Raw genomic sequence first — 20,391 nt, 5'->3', positions numbered from 1 at the left:
TGGCCCTGCCAATGTCGATGACAATACCCATCCTTCTGGTCACGTGGGGGGCCAATTTTGCACTTCCCCTGTGACCTGATTAGTGGCACCTGGGGACAGAGGGTACCCCCTGTTCTAAGGCAGATACGCCCCTGCAACTTAGCATGAAAACTGTGAGTTCTCATTGGAAAGGATCCAATCAAGCCTTGCATTTTCAGATTCACCCGGGAACCTTTGTAATAACAGATGAATAAACTTGATGTGTGCCTCATTAACATGTGGACTGTGAAAAAACACATACTCACATTGACCCCACTTTGCCTGACTGACATGGGCATAATCTTTCTGCATAGGAAATATTACTACTATCTACCCACCAGAACTGCTGTGGGGGATTTCCCAAGAGTTTCCTATCCTTCTTGTGTACCTTTTCCTAAGAAAAACAAGCTGTTATTTTAAATATCATTTTCAATATCATTTGCTGTAAGAAATATTGTTTGCAAAATTAGAGAGAAAGGTTGTGAGAGTGTGATATGTTATATGTGTTCGTGGTAAAGCAAATGAGAAACTAAGAAAAAACGGTAATTACGGGAACATATTCTTGACTTACAACTGCCATGGAAACACAAGAGTAGAGAAGTGATAGGCAGGATACCACAAGGCTATTCCAAGATATTCCACTGCTTCAATAGATTCATCAAACAACCTGAGAATTACATTTCCGGCATTCTTTCCAACATGCCAAAGAGTCCTGAGATAACACTGCTTCACTGGTGCCCCTAAAAACATTGAAGCTGGATGCAATTGCTTGAGGTAATAGAGCAGCCAGTTCAAGCCAATTGTACTAAGGAATATGTAAATTGAAGGATTTGTTTGTGCTAGATGTATATGAAATATGGGAGATGCATCTGAGGAAGGGCCCAAGGGAGTTACTTTTGCAGAAGAAAGCACTGAATTTTTTTTTGCTATCTGTACTGATGGCTAATTCTTTAATCCAAATCCAAATCCAAAAAACCTTTATTAGGCATAAAACCAGTGCCAAGAATTTCAAATACAATAAAAAGATCATTATTGCTCAACTTGCAGTACACAGAGCAAAAACATAGCAACAGCTTCAGATATTTCAACACTAGAGCTATTTAGAAGCTTAGCCATTTTTATTTTATCAGAAAGGAGCATAAATCCTGTTGGTAACACAGTTCTCAAATCGGTTCTGATGCTGTTGTACTTTGAACAATGGAGCAGAATATGAGAAAGTGTATCAGTTGTATCAGGACAAAATTGACAGTGACGCTCATTTTGTGGAATACCAGAGAATCGACCTTGAAGATGTGCTGAAGATGGCTAATTCTTTAATGTTATATTGACCTATTTAGATATTTATACCCTGTTTCCTCCCCAGTGGGGACCCAGCATCATTCTTCCCTTTTCCATTTTATTTTCACACCAACAACCTCATTAGAGACACTGGTCCTTTCTGCATAACACAAATAAAATGTCTTGCAAATATTTTTTTAAAAAAAGTTTTGGTTTTCTTTTGTTTGCACAGCGCAGACAAAAAAAGTGCTGCCAGTCAAAACAGTTCTTTTTCAGCCTCCTTGCCCCCCTCTCCACTAGCTGACTGAAGCTTATCAGTTTCATTTTGTGGTGGCCACCATTCTGTGCTGCTGCAGAGATTCTCTGTCCCTGCCTCCATTTGCTGAGGAGTTCCTCTGCTAGTAGTTTATTTGTGCACAATGTCACTGTGAAAAGTACATGAATAAAGTTTGTTTTGCTTGGAGATCCCGTGCACATGTCACTTTTCGTTTGTTTGTTTTGAGGGAGCTGTCTGCATAGTTATGATGACACAATATGAGAATCGCAGCTGCTCAGAGGTCTGGTCTGCCTCCTATGGAGAACAGGTCTACCTTGTCCATGGAGGACAGGTCTACTCACTGCTTCTTAATGGAGGTAGACCAATCCTCCAAGCGACTGCAATTCTCATAGTTCAGTGATGGCGAACCTTTTCGAGACCGAGTGCCCAAATTGCAACCCAAAACCCACTGTTTTATCACAAAGTGCCAATGCGGCAATTTAACCCGAATACTGAGGTTTTCGTTTAGAAAAAACTGTTTGGCTCCGAGGCGTGCATTACTCAGGAATAAGTTTGGTGGTAGTTGATGGCTTTGCTTTGAAGCAACCGTGCAACTCTTCCAATGGGTGAGTCACGACCCTAGGAGGATTTACTCAGAAGCAAGCCCCATTGCCAGCAACTGAGCTTACTCCCAGGTAAAGGATCGTGCTTTAGTTCTTCGCATGAAAATCAGTGGGGTTTAACAAAACTAGGTCTTAGGTTTAATGCTAATAATCAAGCCCAGCGGCCCAGGTCAGTCTAGATGTGGGGGGGGGGCACTCTGCGTGTGCCCACAGAGAGGGATCTGAGTGCCACCTCTGGCACCTGTGCCATAGGTTCGCCATCACTGTCATAGTTTATTGTCATAGCTACATAGACAATTCCCTAAAAACAAAACAAAAAAGAAAAAATGACATGTGCACAGGATCTCCAAGCAAAACAAACTTTATTCATCTACATTTTACAGTGAAATTGTGCACAGATGAGCTACTAGCAGAGGAACCCTTCATGGGGAATGTTTAGCAAATGGAGGCAGGGATGGTGAATCTCTGCAGCAGCACAAAATGACAGGTGCAAGTGGCAAAAATGAAAGTAAGAGGTTTAACATTATTGGGTGGGGAAAATAATACGTTTCCTGCTTGTCTGCTCTCTACATAGCAAGCAGGAAACGACTTGACCTCATCTTGGGTGGGAAAGTTTGCTAGTTTAGCAATTTTTGAAAAACCCAGGTTGGGAGAAAAAACTCACAGGCCCTTTCCGCACGGGCGGATTATGGCGCCCTGGGGACGGCAAAAACGCCGTCCCCAGGGAGCCATTCGCACAGGGGGCGCAGCTGCTTCGCAGCCGCGCCGCCCTCACGCCGCCCGACCGGCGCGAAGCCGCCGTTTCCCAACCTCGCTTGGCAAGTGAGGTTTATGGGAAACAGAGGCTTAGAGCCGCTGCCATGCGAATGGCAGCAGCTTCCAGCCGCCTTCCCTCCCCCCACGACTGGGCGACTTACCTGTCCTGCGGCCCTCCAGCGCGTCGCCGAGGCCTGGGGTCACGCCCCCTTTGCCCTGCGACTCTGGAGTGGGCGCGCAGGGCAGGGGTGTGTGTCCCCTGGCCTCGGCAATGTGCCGGAGGGCCGCAGGACTGGTAAGTCGATCTGACGATGGCGCAGCTCTGCGCCGTCGTCTCGGCAGATTCTGAGACCGTTCATGCGAACGGTCCCAGAGGGGTCGGGGCGGCGTGGACTACACCGACCTGACCTCTTCCGCCTCCGTGCGGAAACGGCCACAGTGACTGACCTAAGATCACCCAACAAGCTTTCATGGCTGAATGGGGATTTGAATCTGCATCTCCAAGACCCTAGTTCAACAGTCTAGCCTCTACACCACGCTGACTCTCATTGTTCTAGTTCAAACACATGGGTAGACTAGTTCTGGACAATGCAAGTTGCAATACAAACCCAAACCAGTTCTGAATTTAGGAAACTACAGAAAACGTTTAACTGTTGATTACTAGAGTAGATTCTCTGGATACAGCTCTTACCTTGGCACAGATACATTAGTGGTGTGGGACACGTCTTGCTCAGTATATCTCTTAGATAATAGTGCACTCTCCTTTCCTTTCCATGACACAATAGGATGGCTCTGATGGTGGAATTGAAGTGGTGGCTGTGATGAAAGGCTTTAATAGCTGAGATCTGACTAGATGTGGACAGGATTAAGAAGAGATGAAGGGAGTCTGATGAACATTATGGTGCACATCAACACACACCATTGTCATGTAAATGATCCCAATCATATATCCAAATGAAATATGTGCTTTTCTTTTGAGGAATGCAGATTAGCTACTAAAGACATTATTAAAGTTGGTATAATGTGTCTGATCCCCCTTGCTCCTAATCTCTAATATCTCTAATAATGCTTATCGCTGCAAGTATCTAGTGGCTAGCAAAAAGCATGCTTCTTTGACAATTTGCTACAAGCTTCTAATGTCCAATCTAACTGCAAATAAAGCAAGATGCAATTTGCTCTAACAGCTGATTTGCAGCAGATGCTGTATAGCTCATTCATAGGTCACAGATGTTTGAGCCTATAGCCTATCTGTGGGCCAAAAAAGCAGTTACCAGTTTTTTTAAAAAAAGATTTGGGTAAACTGCAATTATCCTCAAGTATGACCCAATGAATTGGACTTACTCAATCAGTTGGACTTACCAAGCAAGCAATCACATAGAACAGGACTATCTGATGCATCACAGTGTCCATACATTTGTTTGTTACCAAATCAATAATAATTCTTCATAACAGAAAGAGGCTGGTTTCCTTTTCTGGCTGCAGCCAATACGGTTAAACAACCTTGTGCAAAGAGGTCTAATATGGATGCCAGTCTGATGGCACCTTATCCAGTCTGCTTGTTTCATGTGATAGCGTTTGTGCCTTAAGGCATTGATGGTGACACACCTTTGCAAATATTCAATGACTGCACAGTATTTTTTTTTAAAGTATATCTTTTAGCTATTCATTCCTGAAAGTACTCAGAACAGGCTAGTCACAGACAGTCAAGTGGCATTAGAACTTCAGTTTCTTCTGTGTTTATTATATTATGTATGAGAACAAGCTACTGAAAAATAGAAATGAAGTCAACTATAATGACAACATGACAGCCTGTAAGTTTGTGGTTAATTGTGCTATATCTCCAAAGTCCTGCCCTTCCTTTCCTTTCCTTTCCTCTCCCCTCTCCTCCGTCGTTCCCCTTGCATTCCCCTTGCTGAACCATTTTTAAAATCCTGGATCTCTCTCACCATTTTTTCCAATCGTATGCCAGCACTATTTGTAGTTTTCCACCTGTCACCATGTGTATTACATTGTAAGTCTGTTCGGTGTGCCTGCAGTTTTAGTGCATGAACAGACTGAGAGGATGAAATTGATTTTGGAGCAGTCTTTTTGAAATGTACAAGACTACATATTATACTTTATGTTTTGTTTTGTTTTTAAAAAAGAAAATTTTAATAAAAAATATTATAAAAAGACTACATAGACTGAAGTTTCCATCCTAAGAATCCTTACATGCAAGCAAGCTCTGCTAAACTAAAAGGGATGATGTTTTAAGTGTTGAAGAACTGGTATATCAGTTGTCTGTGAACAATCTCCTTATATATAATTCTTATGTACAATTTTATGTATTTGTAAGCATTCCTTTGTAGAAATTAACATTTCTAATTAATGTCATATGTAATCTGTGGGCCAACTTTCTGTGCTTTAGAAACTGCCCACATTCACCCTCGTGTAATTTCCCATGCAGTCTTTTCCTGATACTTCACCTACCTATTTATATTTTATTATTTTTGTGAGTTCTCTTCCATACATACAAGAGTGTTCAAGAAATCATTTTTAAAATGTCTTGCAATCCTGCAAAATGTGGATATAGTCCTAGTAATTGCAAACATATTTACATTGAATTTGTCCCTCATAATAAATGATGACATCTAAATTATTCAAGTTTCTTCTTAGGTAAGAGCACATCTGAGCTTTGCAATTTCTTTCTACTTCCCTCCTCTTTTTTTGGTACAGTGGAACCTCGGTTTTCATTGGTAATTTATCAAAAAAGAATCAATGAAAACTGAAACCAAGGAAAACCGAGGCAAACTTTTCCATAGGAATCAATGTAAATCCAATAAATCCATTCTAGGCACTCCAAGAAACATACCAAAACACATTTTTGGTGAATAAACATAGTGTTTAATGCTGAAAACAGTAACAAACAATAACACTAGGACCAACTTCAGAGCCAGTGGACCAATGTCGTGCCAGAAAGCTGTCCAAAGAGGTCTGTTTCTGACACCTCTTCAAGATTTTTCTGAAATGGGGCAAAACATTGTCATTAAACAAGTTGCAGCCATGGCTTGCAACAGCTTTGTCCAGGTGATTTTTCTCCACAAACTCATGCACCTTATTGCAAATTGATGAAAACCGAGGCAAATGAAAACCGAGACAAATTTTTCACTGAAAAAAATCGATGAAAACTGAAACCGATGAAAACCGCAGGCAATGAAAACCGAGGTGCCACTGTATTTTGTATTGTATCCTTTGTGTAAATCATAAACTAGACTGGAAGGGGTTCTTTGTCCAGTGCTCACCAGGACATGGTAAATAGCATTTTAATCAGTGGAGAGACTGAAGGAGTTTGTATTTCCAAAGCCATGTTCTCAGGTGAAAATAATAGCACTTTCTTGTAAAAGGTGATCATATTAATTATACCTAAACCATTATCTGGAGTGATTAGATTCCTTGAGTATGATTTTGTGAACAAACTCTGTGTTTGCCACATCAGCTGTTTTCTCTTTCTGTTATGTTTTGGTCCTAGTAGTGTATTCAGCTATTTGGAATGTGATCCTGAGCAAAGTTATGCCTTTTTAAATCCACTGACTTCACTGGACTTAGAGGGGTATAACTTTGCTTAGGATGGCATTGTTGGTCTATTTTTATTTAGATACTTAAACTTTTATCCCCAGTGGGAGCTCAAAGTGGCTTCTGATGTAATTCATCCTCTCCTCTATTTGATTTTCACAACAACAGCCCTGACAGTGAGAGTGACTGACCCAAGGTTACCCAGCAAGCTTTTGAAGAGCTCAAAAATGCATTTGCTTTTGGAAATTATCTTCACTTGTGGGGAACATGGAGGAATTAATATGGTTGAGTGATACAGCATGTCTCCCCATTTGTAGATTCTGAATCTTATCATAGCATCCATAATGATGTTCTGAATTGACCTCTGGACCCATTATGAAGCATTCTGTGAATAGTTTTCCTGTATTTGCATTCTATATTCATTTTCAGATCATTATCCCACTCTTCCTTGGAAAATTCTGGAGCAATTTTCATGGGCGTCTTACTGATTTCCCATCCAGAGCTGCACGGAGAGCTCCAAAACTATTAACTGGGACTACAATCCAGGATGGAGGGAAAGGCACTAAAATACTTCTAGAAAAAAATAATCCCAAAAGTTGGTCCCATGAAACAGCCCTTGCAAACTAGAAAAGAGTGAAGTGAGTAAAAGCAGAATCAATTATTCACTCAGTGATGCTGAAGAAGACTTGTCTTCTAGGCAAATTCTTGCTGTTCTGTGTTGAGAAGAGATCCCTGCATGGTATAATATTCCTCTTCCTAAAACTGAGCAGTGAATGCAAGCTTACATTCATTATCTCCTAAAGGCAGGAATTGTGTTGCCTGTCAAGATCTGACTTACAATCAACAAATGAGAGACTTGAACAAGAGGGGAGGGGGTGGATGGTCCAAGCAGCAGCATCATGTGACAAGACAACTCAGGGATAATAAGCAGAGGCAGCAGGCTTTGGTGTGAGCTCGTGGGCTTCTTTGGAAGGATCACAGCAGCAGCTCTCCAGGAGCAGGGGAGGGAGGAAGTGAAGGCAAGTTCTTACCTGCAGTCTGACAACTTTCCCTTTCACATCAGTAAGACAAACCTCCCTGTCTAGAAACAAGAAAAGAGAACAAGAAAACCATTTCCTCTTGCTGCGAGGTTGCAAGATTTTAAGGGAGAAGAAATTGAGAATTTCTTGAGAACTAAGAACAGGTGTGAAACTGAATCGGATTCCTCAGCAAGATGACAAATCAAATAGAAACTAGTATTCATTACAACTATGAGTATGAAGAAGATGAGTACATGAACCAAGAGGAAGAATGGGACAGAGACCTGCTCCTGGACCCTGCGTGGGAGAAACAGCAAAGGAAGGTCAGGGAAAAAAAAGAATGTTTTAAAATACTGGATACTTTAAAGCATTTGTACAAACATAGTTATGCTAATTTGTTTTGTGTTGAGTTGCAGTTGGAACTAGAGAGGAGTCAATACAGAATTTAATCTCAAGAGACGTTCTTTAGCTATCTAGTTGTGGTTCTAATAGTAGGATATTATTTGTTAAAATACTGGCTGTTTTACAACTAATCTATAAAAATCTGAGCAACGGAATTAAAATACTGGCTGTTTTACAATGAATCTCCAACAAATCTGAGCAATGGGATTTGTCATTTGAGAGACCTAGTGACAAAGCTGCATGGTAGTTACATGTACAATTTATGGCCCGTGGAAGAGTCTTGAAGATGATTTTACAGAGACTATTGTTATCTTGGTCAGCGAGACTAAATCCCACATTTTACACAGTCCTGGAAATGAGTTGAAATGAGGGCTGCTAGCATGTATGCCTTGAAGTCGTTGCGTGTCTGCTTCCTCCTGTCCCCAGGTTCAGAATTTCCAGTGTTCATAGGCTGAGAATGTTAAACCTTGCCACAAAGCTTTCCAAGAGTCGATCAGCAGCAGTTCAGTAAATGCCTAAAGACAGTCCTTGTGGCATAATGATCACAGCGCTGGATGAGGGCCAAAGACCCCTAGACTCAAGCCCCCACTCTGCTATGAAGCTCACTGAGTGACCTTGGACCAGTCAGTTTCCCTTAACAAGACCTACCTCACAGAGCTGTTGTGAAGATGAAATGTGTATATGTGTAGGACTATTTATGCTTTCCTAAACTGCTGGAGGGATGGGGAGAACATTAATAAATGGCTGGAATTTCATTTAGCAAAGATTGGAGCCTGCAAGTAATTTATTTGTAAAACATTACATTTTGCTATTGCGCTTGGAACAACAGGATTATAAAGCTTGATAGGATACATATAGAAAATTGCCCAATAGAGGATGCCACTTCATCTCATTTGGCTACACACTTCTGGATGGGCAATTCTCTTGCACAGACCTCAAAGGAAATGAATGAAAACATGCAAGAACACAGTGGATGATTGGGGTAGCTTTCACTGATTTTTGTGGGAGCTGCCTGGGAGAATTCCCCATGAGATTCTTTGTTTGTGATTTTCTTACAAAGGACACTTACAGTATTTCTGAATACATCTATTATCTTCCAAGATACTGGCCTTTTCCTAAAGTGATTTGAGCTAGATTATCAAGGAGGAACATCCAAATTCAAATCTTCAAATATCCTGCATTTGTAGAATGCAAGCAAGTTGAAATAAATTATTTGCAAAGCAGTATTCATTTTGAAACTTCTCGTTAGAATTTGAATAAGGGATGAGTGCATATGCACTAGTAAGGAGTGATGATACATATGGGCATCCAACCTTCTGTAGTAACACTTTTGAACCAAGCAGGCTACATGCCTGAGCTATATTGTGTTAGATCCACAATCCTGCATGAAGTTGTCAATCCATTTCTACTAAGAAAAAAAGGTTGACTGAAATTATGGTACTTCATTTTCATTCTCTTCCCCCTTCAAGGGGCTCAGGGCAGCACACGTGAGTCTCTCTCCTCCCTGTTATCTTCACAACAACCCTGTGAAGTAGGTAAATCTGACTCAGAAAGATTAACTAGCTCCAGGATATCCATTGAACTTAGTGGCATAGTGGGAATTGAAACCCAGCTACCACCCATCCCCCCAGTCTTCATCCAGTGTTCTCACAACCACATCTCACTGTCTATTCAGATAACATTCTCTACCCAACCTGGAGATAGTTAGATGTAATTAAATCTTGTTGAAATCAATATGGTAAGTTAGTTACTACAATCACAATTATTGTTCATTTCAGCGGTTCAACTTATTTGTTTTGGGTAGGGGCCAGATATATTTCCTCTACCTAATGCACCCTGATTCCCAAGCAATATGGATGGTCTTACCTGGAATTATGATTTTATGGAAACACTTCTTTTAATCTACTTGTGTCATTCTGAAGAGTTGCCACATCATAAAAATACTATAAATTAATGCAGGCCATAAATGAAATGTAATCTACATTTATAATCCTTACATTTTACTGAAACATGATTTTTTCCCTCTTCAATTGGACAGTAATTTAAAATCTGCTATTCTTTTCAGTGGAATGTACATACTCTATTCGTGCCCCACTGATGTGAATGACAGTTGTGTACCAGCAATAGATGCTGGATTGCACCCCTTTATTTTGACATTATCATGAGCATTTATAACAAATGTTACATGGAGATACACATCTATAAATAACATTGAAAAGAAGGCATTCTCTTTCCTTGGCTTGGACTGTCACAATTCTGTTCTTAGGAACAATATATTTTTTCAGTAGAAGGACTGGTGGATTTCAAAAGATCGGAGAGTGCCAAACTCAGCTCCATAGTGCTAAAATAAGGTCCACCCGGTACATTCCTGATATTCATATATATGATGAGAAGGTTATAGATGCAGTGTGGCAGAGCTTTGTTCAAACTAGTAACATAATATTAAACAGTGATCTTCCAGCAAGCCTGGCAGTTGGCTAGCATACATGTACTATGAGACAATCTTGGAACCGGACAAAAATAAATGCCATTGTTTCTATTGTGGGCTGCCCTCTCCAGACTTGCCATTTCAGGCTATGCATGGTATGAGATCTGTCAACAGTTGTCTGTAACACATGATGACGTCCTTTGGATTACAATGGATGTGATGCCTAATTATAACCTCAGTTTGTAGTTTGTCCTGCTCTACAATAAGTCAGGTTTTGTAGTGTAGAGTTCTGATTGTTAGAGGTTTCCATAATATAATCCACAGTGTATGAAAATGACTGTATGGCAGAACTACATCAACTAGATGAATTTGATCTGTCTGTAGGCCTGATTCATACTACTGTTTCAGGCCATGGCAGAAATGTCTATCACTCCAGTCAGGAGAGAGATTTGCAGAAGCAGATCTCTATGCACACTCTAGTTGGGATTTATGAATGTTTATAAGACGAGCTTCTGAAGGCAATGCCATCCATCAACTTTGCCTCGTATCAGTGGACACATTCAGATGCAGATCCAGTATGAACCTCAGTGATTACGTGCCAGTTAAGTGCATGATCCAAACAAGCAGAACTTCACAGATACCAAGATTTAAGTATCTGACCTTACAATCTAGCGGTAGCCTATACAGGGTATATTTACACTACCAGGTTATGTTGGCTTGATACTTCTTTAACTGCCATAGTTTTCTCAAAGAATCTTTTGGGCTTAACCTATTCCTACAACAGAATGAAGTAGCGGAAATACAAACTGGTATAGTACCACTTCAGGCTGTAGGAAAGAAATTCAGATTTTGAATAAATCTCAATGAATGAATGAATGAATGAATGAATGAATGAATGAATGAATGAATGAATGAATGAAAAATAAATAAATAAATAAATAATCTCTGCAAGCAAAAACTGGTATATATTAAGGAGAAGGATACTAGGCCATTCATGCTGCTCACCTAGTTTTCTACATACAGGGAATTATTTTTGAATGTGAGCATGCTAAAAAATGTCTATTGCCTCAGAGCTCCACCTCTTCCTGCTGGATTTGTAGAGCACAGACCACCATTCAGTGTTAAAGATCTCCATTTTCCCTTATATTACTACACCTCCCAAAGTTCCCTGTGAAAAGAGAATATCAGTATCAAAAGTTTATAGAGTAGATATGCTCCTAGATGAAGGTTGTTTTTACCAGAGAAAGTTCTCCTCCCTGCATCAGACACTTTCCCTAGAAAAGAAGCCATCAAGCTTTAATGCATATTTAACCTACAATATGCAATCCACTGACCAGGTCTCAGTTTGTCAACTACCTAGGAAAAATGTCTTTTCCCTTTAATAGAGATCTAATGCAATGTTCTTTACCAGATGATGTCATTTACCTCCATGTCACAAAATGTTTGCCTACTGTTCTGTTTGATATAGTGGTTAGAGTGTTGGAGTACGATATGAAAGACCTGTGTTCAAATTCCCCTGTTGCCATGAAAGCTTGCTGGGTGACCTTGGGCCAGTCATACACTCTTAGCCTAATCTACTTCACAGGGTTGTAAAATGGAGGAGAAGAGAACAGTGTACGGTGCTTTTGGCCCCTACTGAGATGAAAGGCAAGCTGTAAGTTAGAGTAAATAAATAAACCAACAAAATGAACCCTAAAGTAATAGGACATTTCCCACCCCGGCCTATCAGCTACAAAGGGGAACATGGTTCCTGTACCTTGAACAGCTGTGCTCAGTGGAAAATTTAGGCAAAATGAGGATATGGGTGAAAATTTATTTTCTATGTTTCATCCTGGCCCTACAGACAGTACATTTGATAGTTGTGCACAGTCCAGGACACAAAATGCACTAGTTGTGCTCAGAGGGGAATTTACGTAGATCCAGCTTCTCTTCACCTTGCACATCAACCAACAATCATAAACAAGAGTCTCCACACTGTTTATAGTTCTTTCTCCAGACCTGCCAATATTGAACCTGCAGACATTCTTTCTTTCTAGCAAGACCTTCCGAAGTCCCTGTTTTTGAGGAAAAATAGAACTGTGGCTTTTGGAAGAACCCCAGCACTGCTTGCAAATAAAGGTGCCCTTCAGTGTCAGCTATGTTGGATCTGCTTTCCAGTGAGGTGATTCCATATGACTGGGGGCCTCACAATGTGGTGTCATAATTCCCACACAATCCTCAGCCTTGAGGGACAACCCAGGTGAAGAGTAGCTAACTACTTCAGGGTTTTTTTCAAGAGGGATTGCTGTGGTTGCTGTGGTTGCTGTAGGTCTAAGCTGAGGTACAGAAAAATACATTTTCACCCACACTTTCAGTCCTCCTTTGTTAAACAGGCACACTTGTTCTGCTACATCCACCAGTGAGGGTTTAAGGGTCTTCTTGGTTACCAGATCTCTGTGTTTTGTGCGTAACTTCCATAAGCAGCAGCTGCATGAATCTGATCTTTTTCTAGGAAATTCCAGAGGTGCTTACAGAGCTGTGGCTTGAGTTAGAATATATAGAATATGCTATTAATAGTTTACAGACATGCTTCTAGGGGCTGGCTGAATATCCCAAACTTCAGAGTGTCTCAGGCAGTGATTAATGTGTTTATTTGGACCACTCTATACATATATGACATGTTGATATGAAACTTTCATCAATTGCAAAGGTGGGGGTGGGGCAATTAATGTGCCCATTTGAACTCAAGGTTGATTTTGGGTGGGTAGGTATTATGCAAACACAAGCATCTTGCAGTCCCACTTTTTCTAGTATGCTTTTACTAGTATCCCAAAGAGCTTCATCATGAAGATGGGCAAAGTGTGTTTGCATTGGAAGACATGCATTTTTTTATAGGAAGAGATTCAAAAGTTCTGTTTCCAGTGATGTGGAGGAGAGGGAACAAGAAGAATGAAGCACTTATTCTTTCTTTCCTGTAGCTCCCAATGTGTGAAAACACATTAATCAAACATTGCTAATTGTTTTGTATTAGGATGAGCCAATAATGGGAACTATGGTAGGCCCAGAGCATCAATAATGAAGGAAATTGATTTGACTGAGAACTGTAAAGAACTGGCAAGACCACTAGGCAGGCCAAGGAACTGTTTTGGGTAATAACCTCCTGCCAATTAGCTTTGTCCCCTGCCACCACTCTATAGGATGATAAACTACTGGTCTGGTGACACGGACAGGGAAATCCAGTTGCAATTACAACTGTGACAACACTGGTCAGAATTAAATTATAGTCATAAGGATCTTAACTGAAAGTTTAATACAGAACAGAACAACAATTGGCTCATTGAGCTTCAATGACAAAATTATCAAACACGCAGTTGAAAAAGCCTGCACACAAACCACACCATGTTTAAAGTAAATTACAGGTCATGAAATTCCCATGGAGGGTTGTAATATACTGAGGAAGAAAACAAAGCATAAGAGAATTGGCATTTGCAGTTTTTCAACTAGTTTCCTACAATGCACTATTTCAATTGGGATCCTGGTCCCTCACATTTTAAAGTGATATTTGCAGTACTGTACAGACATATCCAAAATTAAATGCTTCACAGAGATATATTATTACAAGCAAAAATGCACCAGTAACTATTCATCGAACACAATCACTCCAACCAGAAGTGCTAGCTTCTATATGTGTTGGCAACTGAAAAACAAGGTATTCATTTAGTTTTCCTACTCTTAGGTTAACACAGCAGAGATTGGTGTGTAAAAACAATATCTATTTATTAGCAAATAAATACATGGATGGGAGCAACTGCTTTCAGCATAAGAAAACTCATGCAGTCTACAATTCTGACAAACAGAACTAATGAAGCATGGATCCCCGCCCCCCCCCCCCCGAGACTAAATTAATGCACATTCATGTTGAAGGGGGGTGGAAGACTGTTCCACTGTAATGTATACAACTAATATACCACTTCTACCTTCTTTACTTTGTAGCTTACTTAGCTTATGAATAAACCCAGTTGTTCCTGAAAAGCACATGACAATGAATAATGGTGTGGTGGAGATACATACTGTGACAATCTGGACCAAAAAATAAAATTTATCATAAAAGTAATCTGAAGTCAATATTGAAACATGCTCACCTATGTGTAGAAGTAGGAAGAATAAAATAAGCATCACAAGTAAGGGACCTGCAAGAATTTGCGGGAGGTATCTCCTTGTCCTTACTCCCAATATTTCTTTTTTCTTTTCTCTGAAAGCCTTTTCCCAACCTCTCCCCTTTTCCAGCTTCTCTTTCTTTTGTCCTTCCCACCTACTAGCCAGCCTTTCTCTGTGCTTCGCTGTTTTCACTTTCTATTCTTTCCCCCCCTGCAGTTTCTCCCCGGGAAGATTCTGGTGAGTTCTACTGCCTGGGCTGGGGCAGGCGGCGCCCAGTTACACTGTGGGGAACCCATGAGGAATTGTGAAAGGCACCTCAATTTCCCCTCTATCTCCATCCCCACACTATTTCCTCTCATCTTTCCCTGCTCTATCTCCATCCCCATTCACTCACCTATCCACTTTTTATCTCTCCCCAACTATATTAATTGTTTATTTACTTCTTTTATAGTCCATCCTTATCCATAATGCAGACTCAAAGCAACATACGTTATTTTCCTCTCCTCCATTTTATACTTACAACACTGTAAGATATAGTAGGCTGATAATGTGTGACTGGCCCAAGGACACTACGTATGGTTGTCAGACCTACCTGCTGGTAATGTTGAATACCTGTTTGGTGCTCCAACCTCCAGCGCTGTTCAGCCAGCCAGTGAGGGAACTTACCAGCCACAAATTTAGACCAAGGCCCCATGTGTCTGCAATATGGTGACATAATTTCTGATGTTCACTGGAAGTGATATCATCACTTTGCCAATGAGTGTAAGGTGATCCAGTATTTGGGCAAAGCTCAATGATAAAATCAGCTTCTACCATAAAGTTTTGCCGGAATACCAAGGTGTCCCATGGTCACTGGCGATGTGATGGCATGATTTCTGGTGTATACCAGAAATTACATTGCCATGGCTGGTCTGAAGGCAGCAGTCTATTTCAATTGATTGTTCATAGTCAGTTACAAAAACTATGTTGCCACATTGTAGATGCCAGAAATCTAAGTCTATATTTACTGCCGATAAGTCTTTTCCCTCCCCTCAGTTGTCAGGAGGTACCTGGCAACACTATCACTACATGAGCTTACAGCAGGGTGGGAATTCAGACCTGGGTTTTCCAGATGCTAGTCTGAAACTCTAACTCCTACACCACATTGGCTTTTGTGGGGTGGTTGGTATGGAACAATAACAAGCTGCTGGACCTGAGTGAGTCATGCAAGTTAAGTGGTAGCCGGTCATCTTGTGGTGGCTACCAGGCCTAGCCTGGACGAATGCAGGCTAAAGGAGCCTGGAAATGGCCCTGTCCCTCCCTCTATTTTTTAATGAAAGAAACCAAGGTTTGACAATTTTGCAGTGATTGCCTAGCAATGATAACTAAGGACATCTCTTTCTTAAAGCTACATGTGCTCCTTATATCATTTGGGGTGGTTAACCTCCATGCATTTTTTTAGATTAGAATTATTATTTTTTGCAAACATGGGGTTTTTCTCAACTTTGTAGAAAGAGCTATCTTTTCTGGTCATGGCACCAATCTCCAGATTTAAATATCCACAGATTTAGCCACATTAAAAATTAGATATATTGCTGATGATGATTTTCACCAACTTTTGTGGAAACTTCACATGCATGAATTCTGCAGTAGAGGAGAGATATTTAAAGTGGAAATAATATTCAGAATATATCAAATCAACATGATATTTCCTTTTCTTGCCTGTTAACTGTATCTTACCCCATATGTCCCAAACCGGCCTCTGCGCTCAGCAGAGGCCAATTTACTGGTGATCCCTGGCCCCTCAATGATACGGCTGGCCTCTACCAGGGCCAGAGCCTTTACGGCTCTGGCCCCGGCCTGGTGGAACGCTCTACCACCATCTGTCCGGGCCCTGCGGGACCTCGCTGAGTTCCGCAGGGCCTGTAAGACTGAATTGTTCCGCCAGGCCTTCGGGGAGACCGGCCGTTGATGAGGGCCCCCTTCCTCCTCTCCCTCCTCTTCGTTCTCCCTCTGATAACATCATTGAATCCTACCACCCCTTGGGGTTGAGGAGTTAATAGTGGATGCCATCACGTACTAATGTTAATTTTAATGCTGCTTTTTAATGGGAAAGGTTTATATTTTATTTTTTAGAGCCTGTACTATGTAACTTATTGAATTTTAACTTGATTTATTATATTGTGCTCTACTTATGTTGTTCACCGCCCTGAGCCCTTAGGGGGAGGGCGGTTTATAAACCGAATATATAAATAAATAAATAAATAATAAATAAATCTTTCTGGCACTTTTCTCATGCAGTAGTAGCTCTATTAAATGGCCAGTATGGACTAGACAGCTAGACGTGATGCAAACAGTACAGACCTGCATAATTTGCCAAACCAAACACATCCAGCCTCATAGTTTTCCTGCCTGCTAAAACATGTGGGTTGGCAAGCACCTACCAAATTCTGTTGGTAGACTACATTCTTATGCTCCATCTCCTCCATAGCAACTTTCTTGTTCTTGTCAGTAATTCAGTTTACAACTGGAATTTTTATACTGCAATCCAGAGGGGGGTATGTGTGTGGAGGCTGGCTCTCATTTTCACAGGGGCTTCGGGCAGCACAGAAAATCCCTCCAGCCACCTAAATTGCCCCATTGAACAAGCAGGCTGCCATGTAAGTCTTCAGGATTGGGGGGCAGTGTTCTCAAGCTGGAATGCGTGTGGACGCCAACTAAACTTAGCTCCACCCACAGGAACACTCCTGTCTACTCTCCCCCCATCCCCCACCCCGGCACTGGCATCTACTTGGACACCAGCATAACTCCACAGTGGCCTGGATTTCCGTGGAATTGTGGAGAGGTGGAACACTGGCATTTTTGCTCCTTTTGCTGGCATGGATGCCCCTTATGCCAGCAGAGGGGGCAAACATGTTGACACAGTCCTCCACTGTTCCCACAGTATAATCTCCCTCCCCATCTGCATTGGGCTGCCTGTTTTAAATGGATAGATATATTGGGCAACTAACGTAAAGCTGAAAAGTCCAGTGTTTCATGTGTGCAGCTATACCACTGTTGACACATGAGCTTTCCATTTCTATGTGTCATTTCATTGCTATCTGATGCACAGCTGTGTTCCCATGTGTTGAACAATGAAAAAAAGAGATCTTGTCTAATTAATTCAATACTATTTCCAATCTCAAGGGATTAGAGATTTACAGACTATAGTGCTATGTGCTGGGCTGAGTGCAGCTTGATCTTTTAAGACCTGAGCATATTTTGAATAGTTTCTTGTTGACTATTAATAGAACATATTAGTCAGAGCCAGCAGTTTGTACTCTCAACAAATGGGAAGAATGAAGGCTCAAGAAAGAGAACTACATAACATGAAAGGCATTAGAGTTGGCTCTCCTCTGTTTATTTGCTCTTCTGGGTGTCTTCAGAAGCATACATACCATTCTCCCTGATGCTGTTTTCTCCATGAAATGTCTGCAAAACTAATGTCCCCGACATTGATACATATATATGTGTTCTGTGTAACACAATAATTTAGACAACTACATGCCACTGAAAGCTGCCTAAAGCCTTTGAGTGATGCATTAAGGACTTATTTGCTTCATAATCAGAACTGCATAGTGACAGGTAGATGCCACTGACACAGAGAAAAATCACAGCTGAAAATGTAGTAAACATATATCTCATATGACCCTTAGAAATGATTCTGTGAAACTAATACGAAAGTCATCCTGACTTTCAGGTCCTCAGAATTCTTGAAGGCCATCATCTAACATTCAGCAAGAGGATCCAAATCTATTCCTTGGTCTCAGACCTGGTAACAAAAAAAATTAAGACAATACTGATAAAATGTAAGATAATAAAAATACAGAAATCACTACACAGTTCAATATAATATGCACAGATTATGGATCAGGACCCAGAAGTGTGATTCTTCCTCTGCCCATGAAAACTGATTTCATGTTGGGCGTTTTCCCCACAGACAAAATTTCCTGGGATAGACCTCCAGGATCATATATCCCAGGATGTTTTTATCCTGATTCTTCCTTCGCACGTCTGCCCATCAGCATGTTCAGATCGGGAGGAAGAACTCCAGTGAATTATGCATAAGCCCCTGATTTATTTTCATTTTCCACATGAATGTTTATGTCATTTACATCATTTACGTAGTTTACGTGGTTTGCGTACGTTTACGTAGTTTTTGTAGATTCTGTTTTTCTGATGTTCTGTTTGGCTGCAGCTAAGGGGCGGGGAGAGCAAAGCTGGAAAAATAAACTGGCCCGTCTCTTGCAGTATTTGCATGGGAGCGAATTGGTGCGGGCTTTTTCAAAAGAACCATTTTTTTCGTTTTTTGAAAGCCGCAGGATAAGGCAAATCTTTCGGGGCGGGCCCGAGTGAGACCCAGAAGCCATGCGGAAGTCATGGCCAAACCGGATGGTTCACTTCCTTATCCCAGGATATATTGGCCGTGGGGAAAACACCTTGGTCTCTCAAGATTAGGAGATGATGGGAAGGAACTGAAATGAGAAGGTTTCAATATGCCATTGTCAGCACAATGTATATATTTATTAATTTATGTCCTGTTTTTTTTCCTCCATGAGGAACCAAAGCAGCTTAGAACGCTGTTCTTTGCTCCTTGAAATAAACCTGTGAGGTGGTCTGGGCTGAGAGAGTGCAAATGGTTCAGTCATGCAGTAAACTTCCATGGCAGAATGGGGTTTTGTTACTGTACAATAAGTTTTTGTTACTGTACAATAATTGTAACTGTGGTAGTTTCACATGAACAATTATAAGGATGATAAGGTGAAAGTTGTGGTCGTTTCACATGAGCAATGATAAGGTAAAAGTTGTTAACTAAAGAGCAGTGTAGTGAACACTGGAGATGAACTTCCACAGATTTACTACCTTTGGACTACAGATTTTGACTGAGAGCTGATGGTCCAATTTTCATGAACCCAGTCTAGGATAGTATCCTATGAATAATTTCACCCAGATTTGATTCCAAGCAACAAATAGCTGAAGGTAAGGGTATAATATCTTATTTCAAACTTTGTTTAATCTTGGTTAAGTTCATTGTAGAGCACAAGAGTCTTGATGATTTAATTATGTATCAAATACTGTATATACTCGTGTATAAGTCGACCCGCATGTAAGTTGAGGCACCTAATTTTACCACAAAAAACTGGGAAAACTTATTGACTCACGTATAAGTTGAGGATGGGAAATGCAGCAGCTGCTGGTAAATTTCAAAAATAAAAATAGATATCAATAAAATTACATTAATTGAGGCATCAGTAGATTAAATATTTTTGAATATTTATTTCAAAGAAAAACAGTAAACTAGCTCTGTAAGTGGAAAAGAGGATCAACAAAAACTATATGGTCTCAACAATAACTTTAAAAGTACAAAAACCTTAGTTCAATCAGCAACCAAGCTAAAACACAAGGGTTAAAATCCTTCAAAATTGGATTTTTGGTTAGGGGAGGAATGTTTATGTTAGCAGTACCAACATTTCAGAGTACCTTTAGGAGACCCTCCTGATGATACCACCCAGGTTTGGTGAAGTTTGGTTCAGGGGGTCCAAAGTTATGGACCCTCAAAAGGGTATCCCCGTCTACTATTCGCTCCCAGTGGAAACAATGGGGGATGGACGCCCCCTTTGGGGATCCATAAATTTGGACCCCCTAAACCAAAAATCACCAAACCTGGCTGGTATCAGCAAGAGACTATCCTGATGATACCACCCAGGTTTGGTGAAGTTTGATTCAAGGGGTCCAAAGTTATGGACCCTCAAAATGTAGCACCATCTACAAAATGTAGCACCATCTACCCCTTTGGGGGTGCATAACTTTGGACCCCCTGAACCAAACTTTACCAAACTTAGGTGGTATTATCAGGAGAGACTCTTGAAACATCCCTGTAATTTTGGTGCCGCTAGCCTAAAA

At 40.9% G+C, this 20,391-nt stretch overlaps 1 protein-coding gene across 1 annotated transcript in view; it reads left to right on the top strand.

Moving 5' to 3' along the window:
• The first annotated feature begins 7,442 nt into the window (after nt 1–7,442).
• ACTN2 (actinin alpha 2) overlaps nt 7,443–20,391 on the top strand; it is a 76,972-nt gene continuing 64,023 nt past the window's right edge. Inside the window, exon 1 of the mRNA XM_048485691.1 lies at nt 7,443–7,825. Within this exon, the coding sequence (XP_048341648.1) occupies nt 7,697–7,825 (129 nt within the window). The 5' untranslated portion in view covers nt 7,443–7,696. The remainder of the gene's footprint in view (nt 7,826–20,391) is intronic.

This window comes from Sphaerodactylus townsendi, linkage group LG01 (assembly GCF_021028975.2).
Source record: "Sphaerodactylus townsendi isolate TG3544 linkage group LG01, MPM_Stown_v2.3, whole genome shotgun sequence".
Classification (NCBI taxonomy): Eukaryota; Metazoa; Chordata; class Lepidosauria; order Squamata; family Sphaerodactylidae; genus Sphaerodactylus; species Sphaerodactylus townsendi.
Note: the sequence above shows the minus strand (reverse complement) of the source record. Positions and strands in the feature narration are given on the sequence as shown.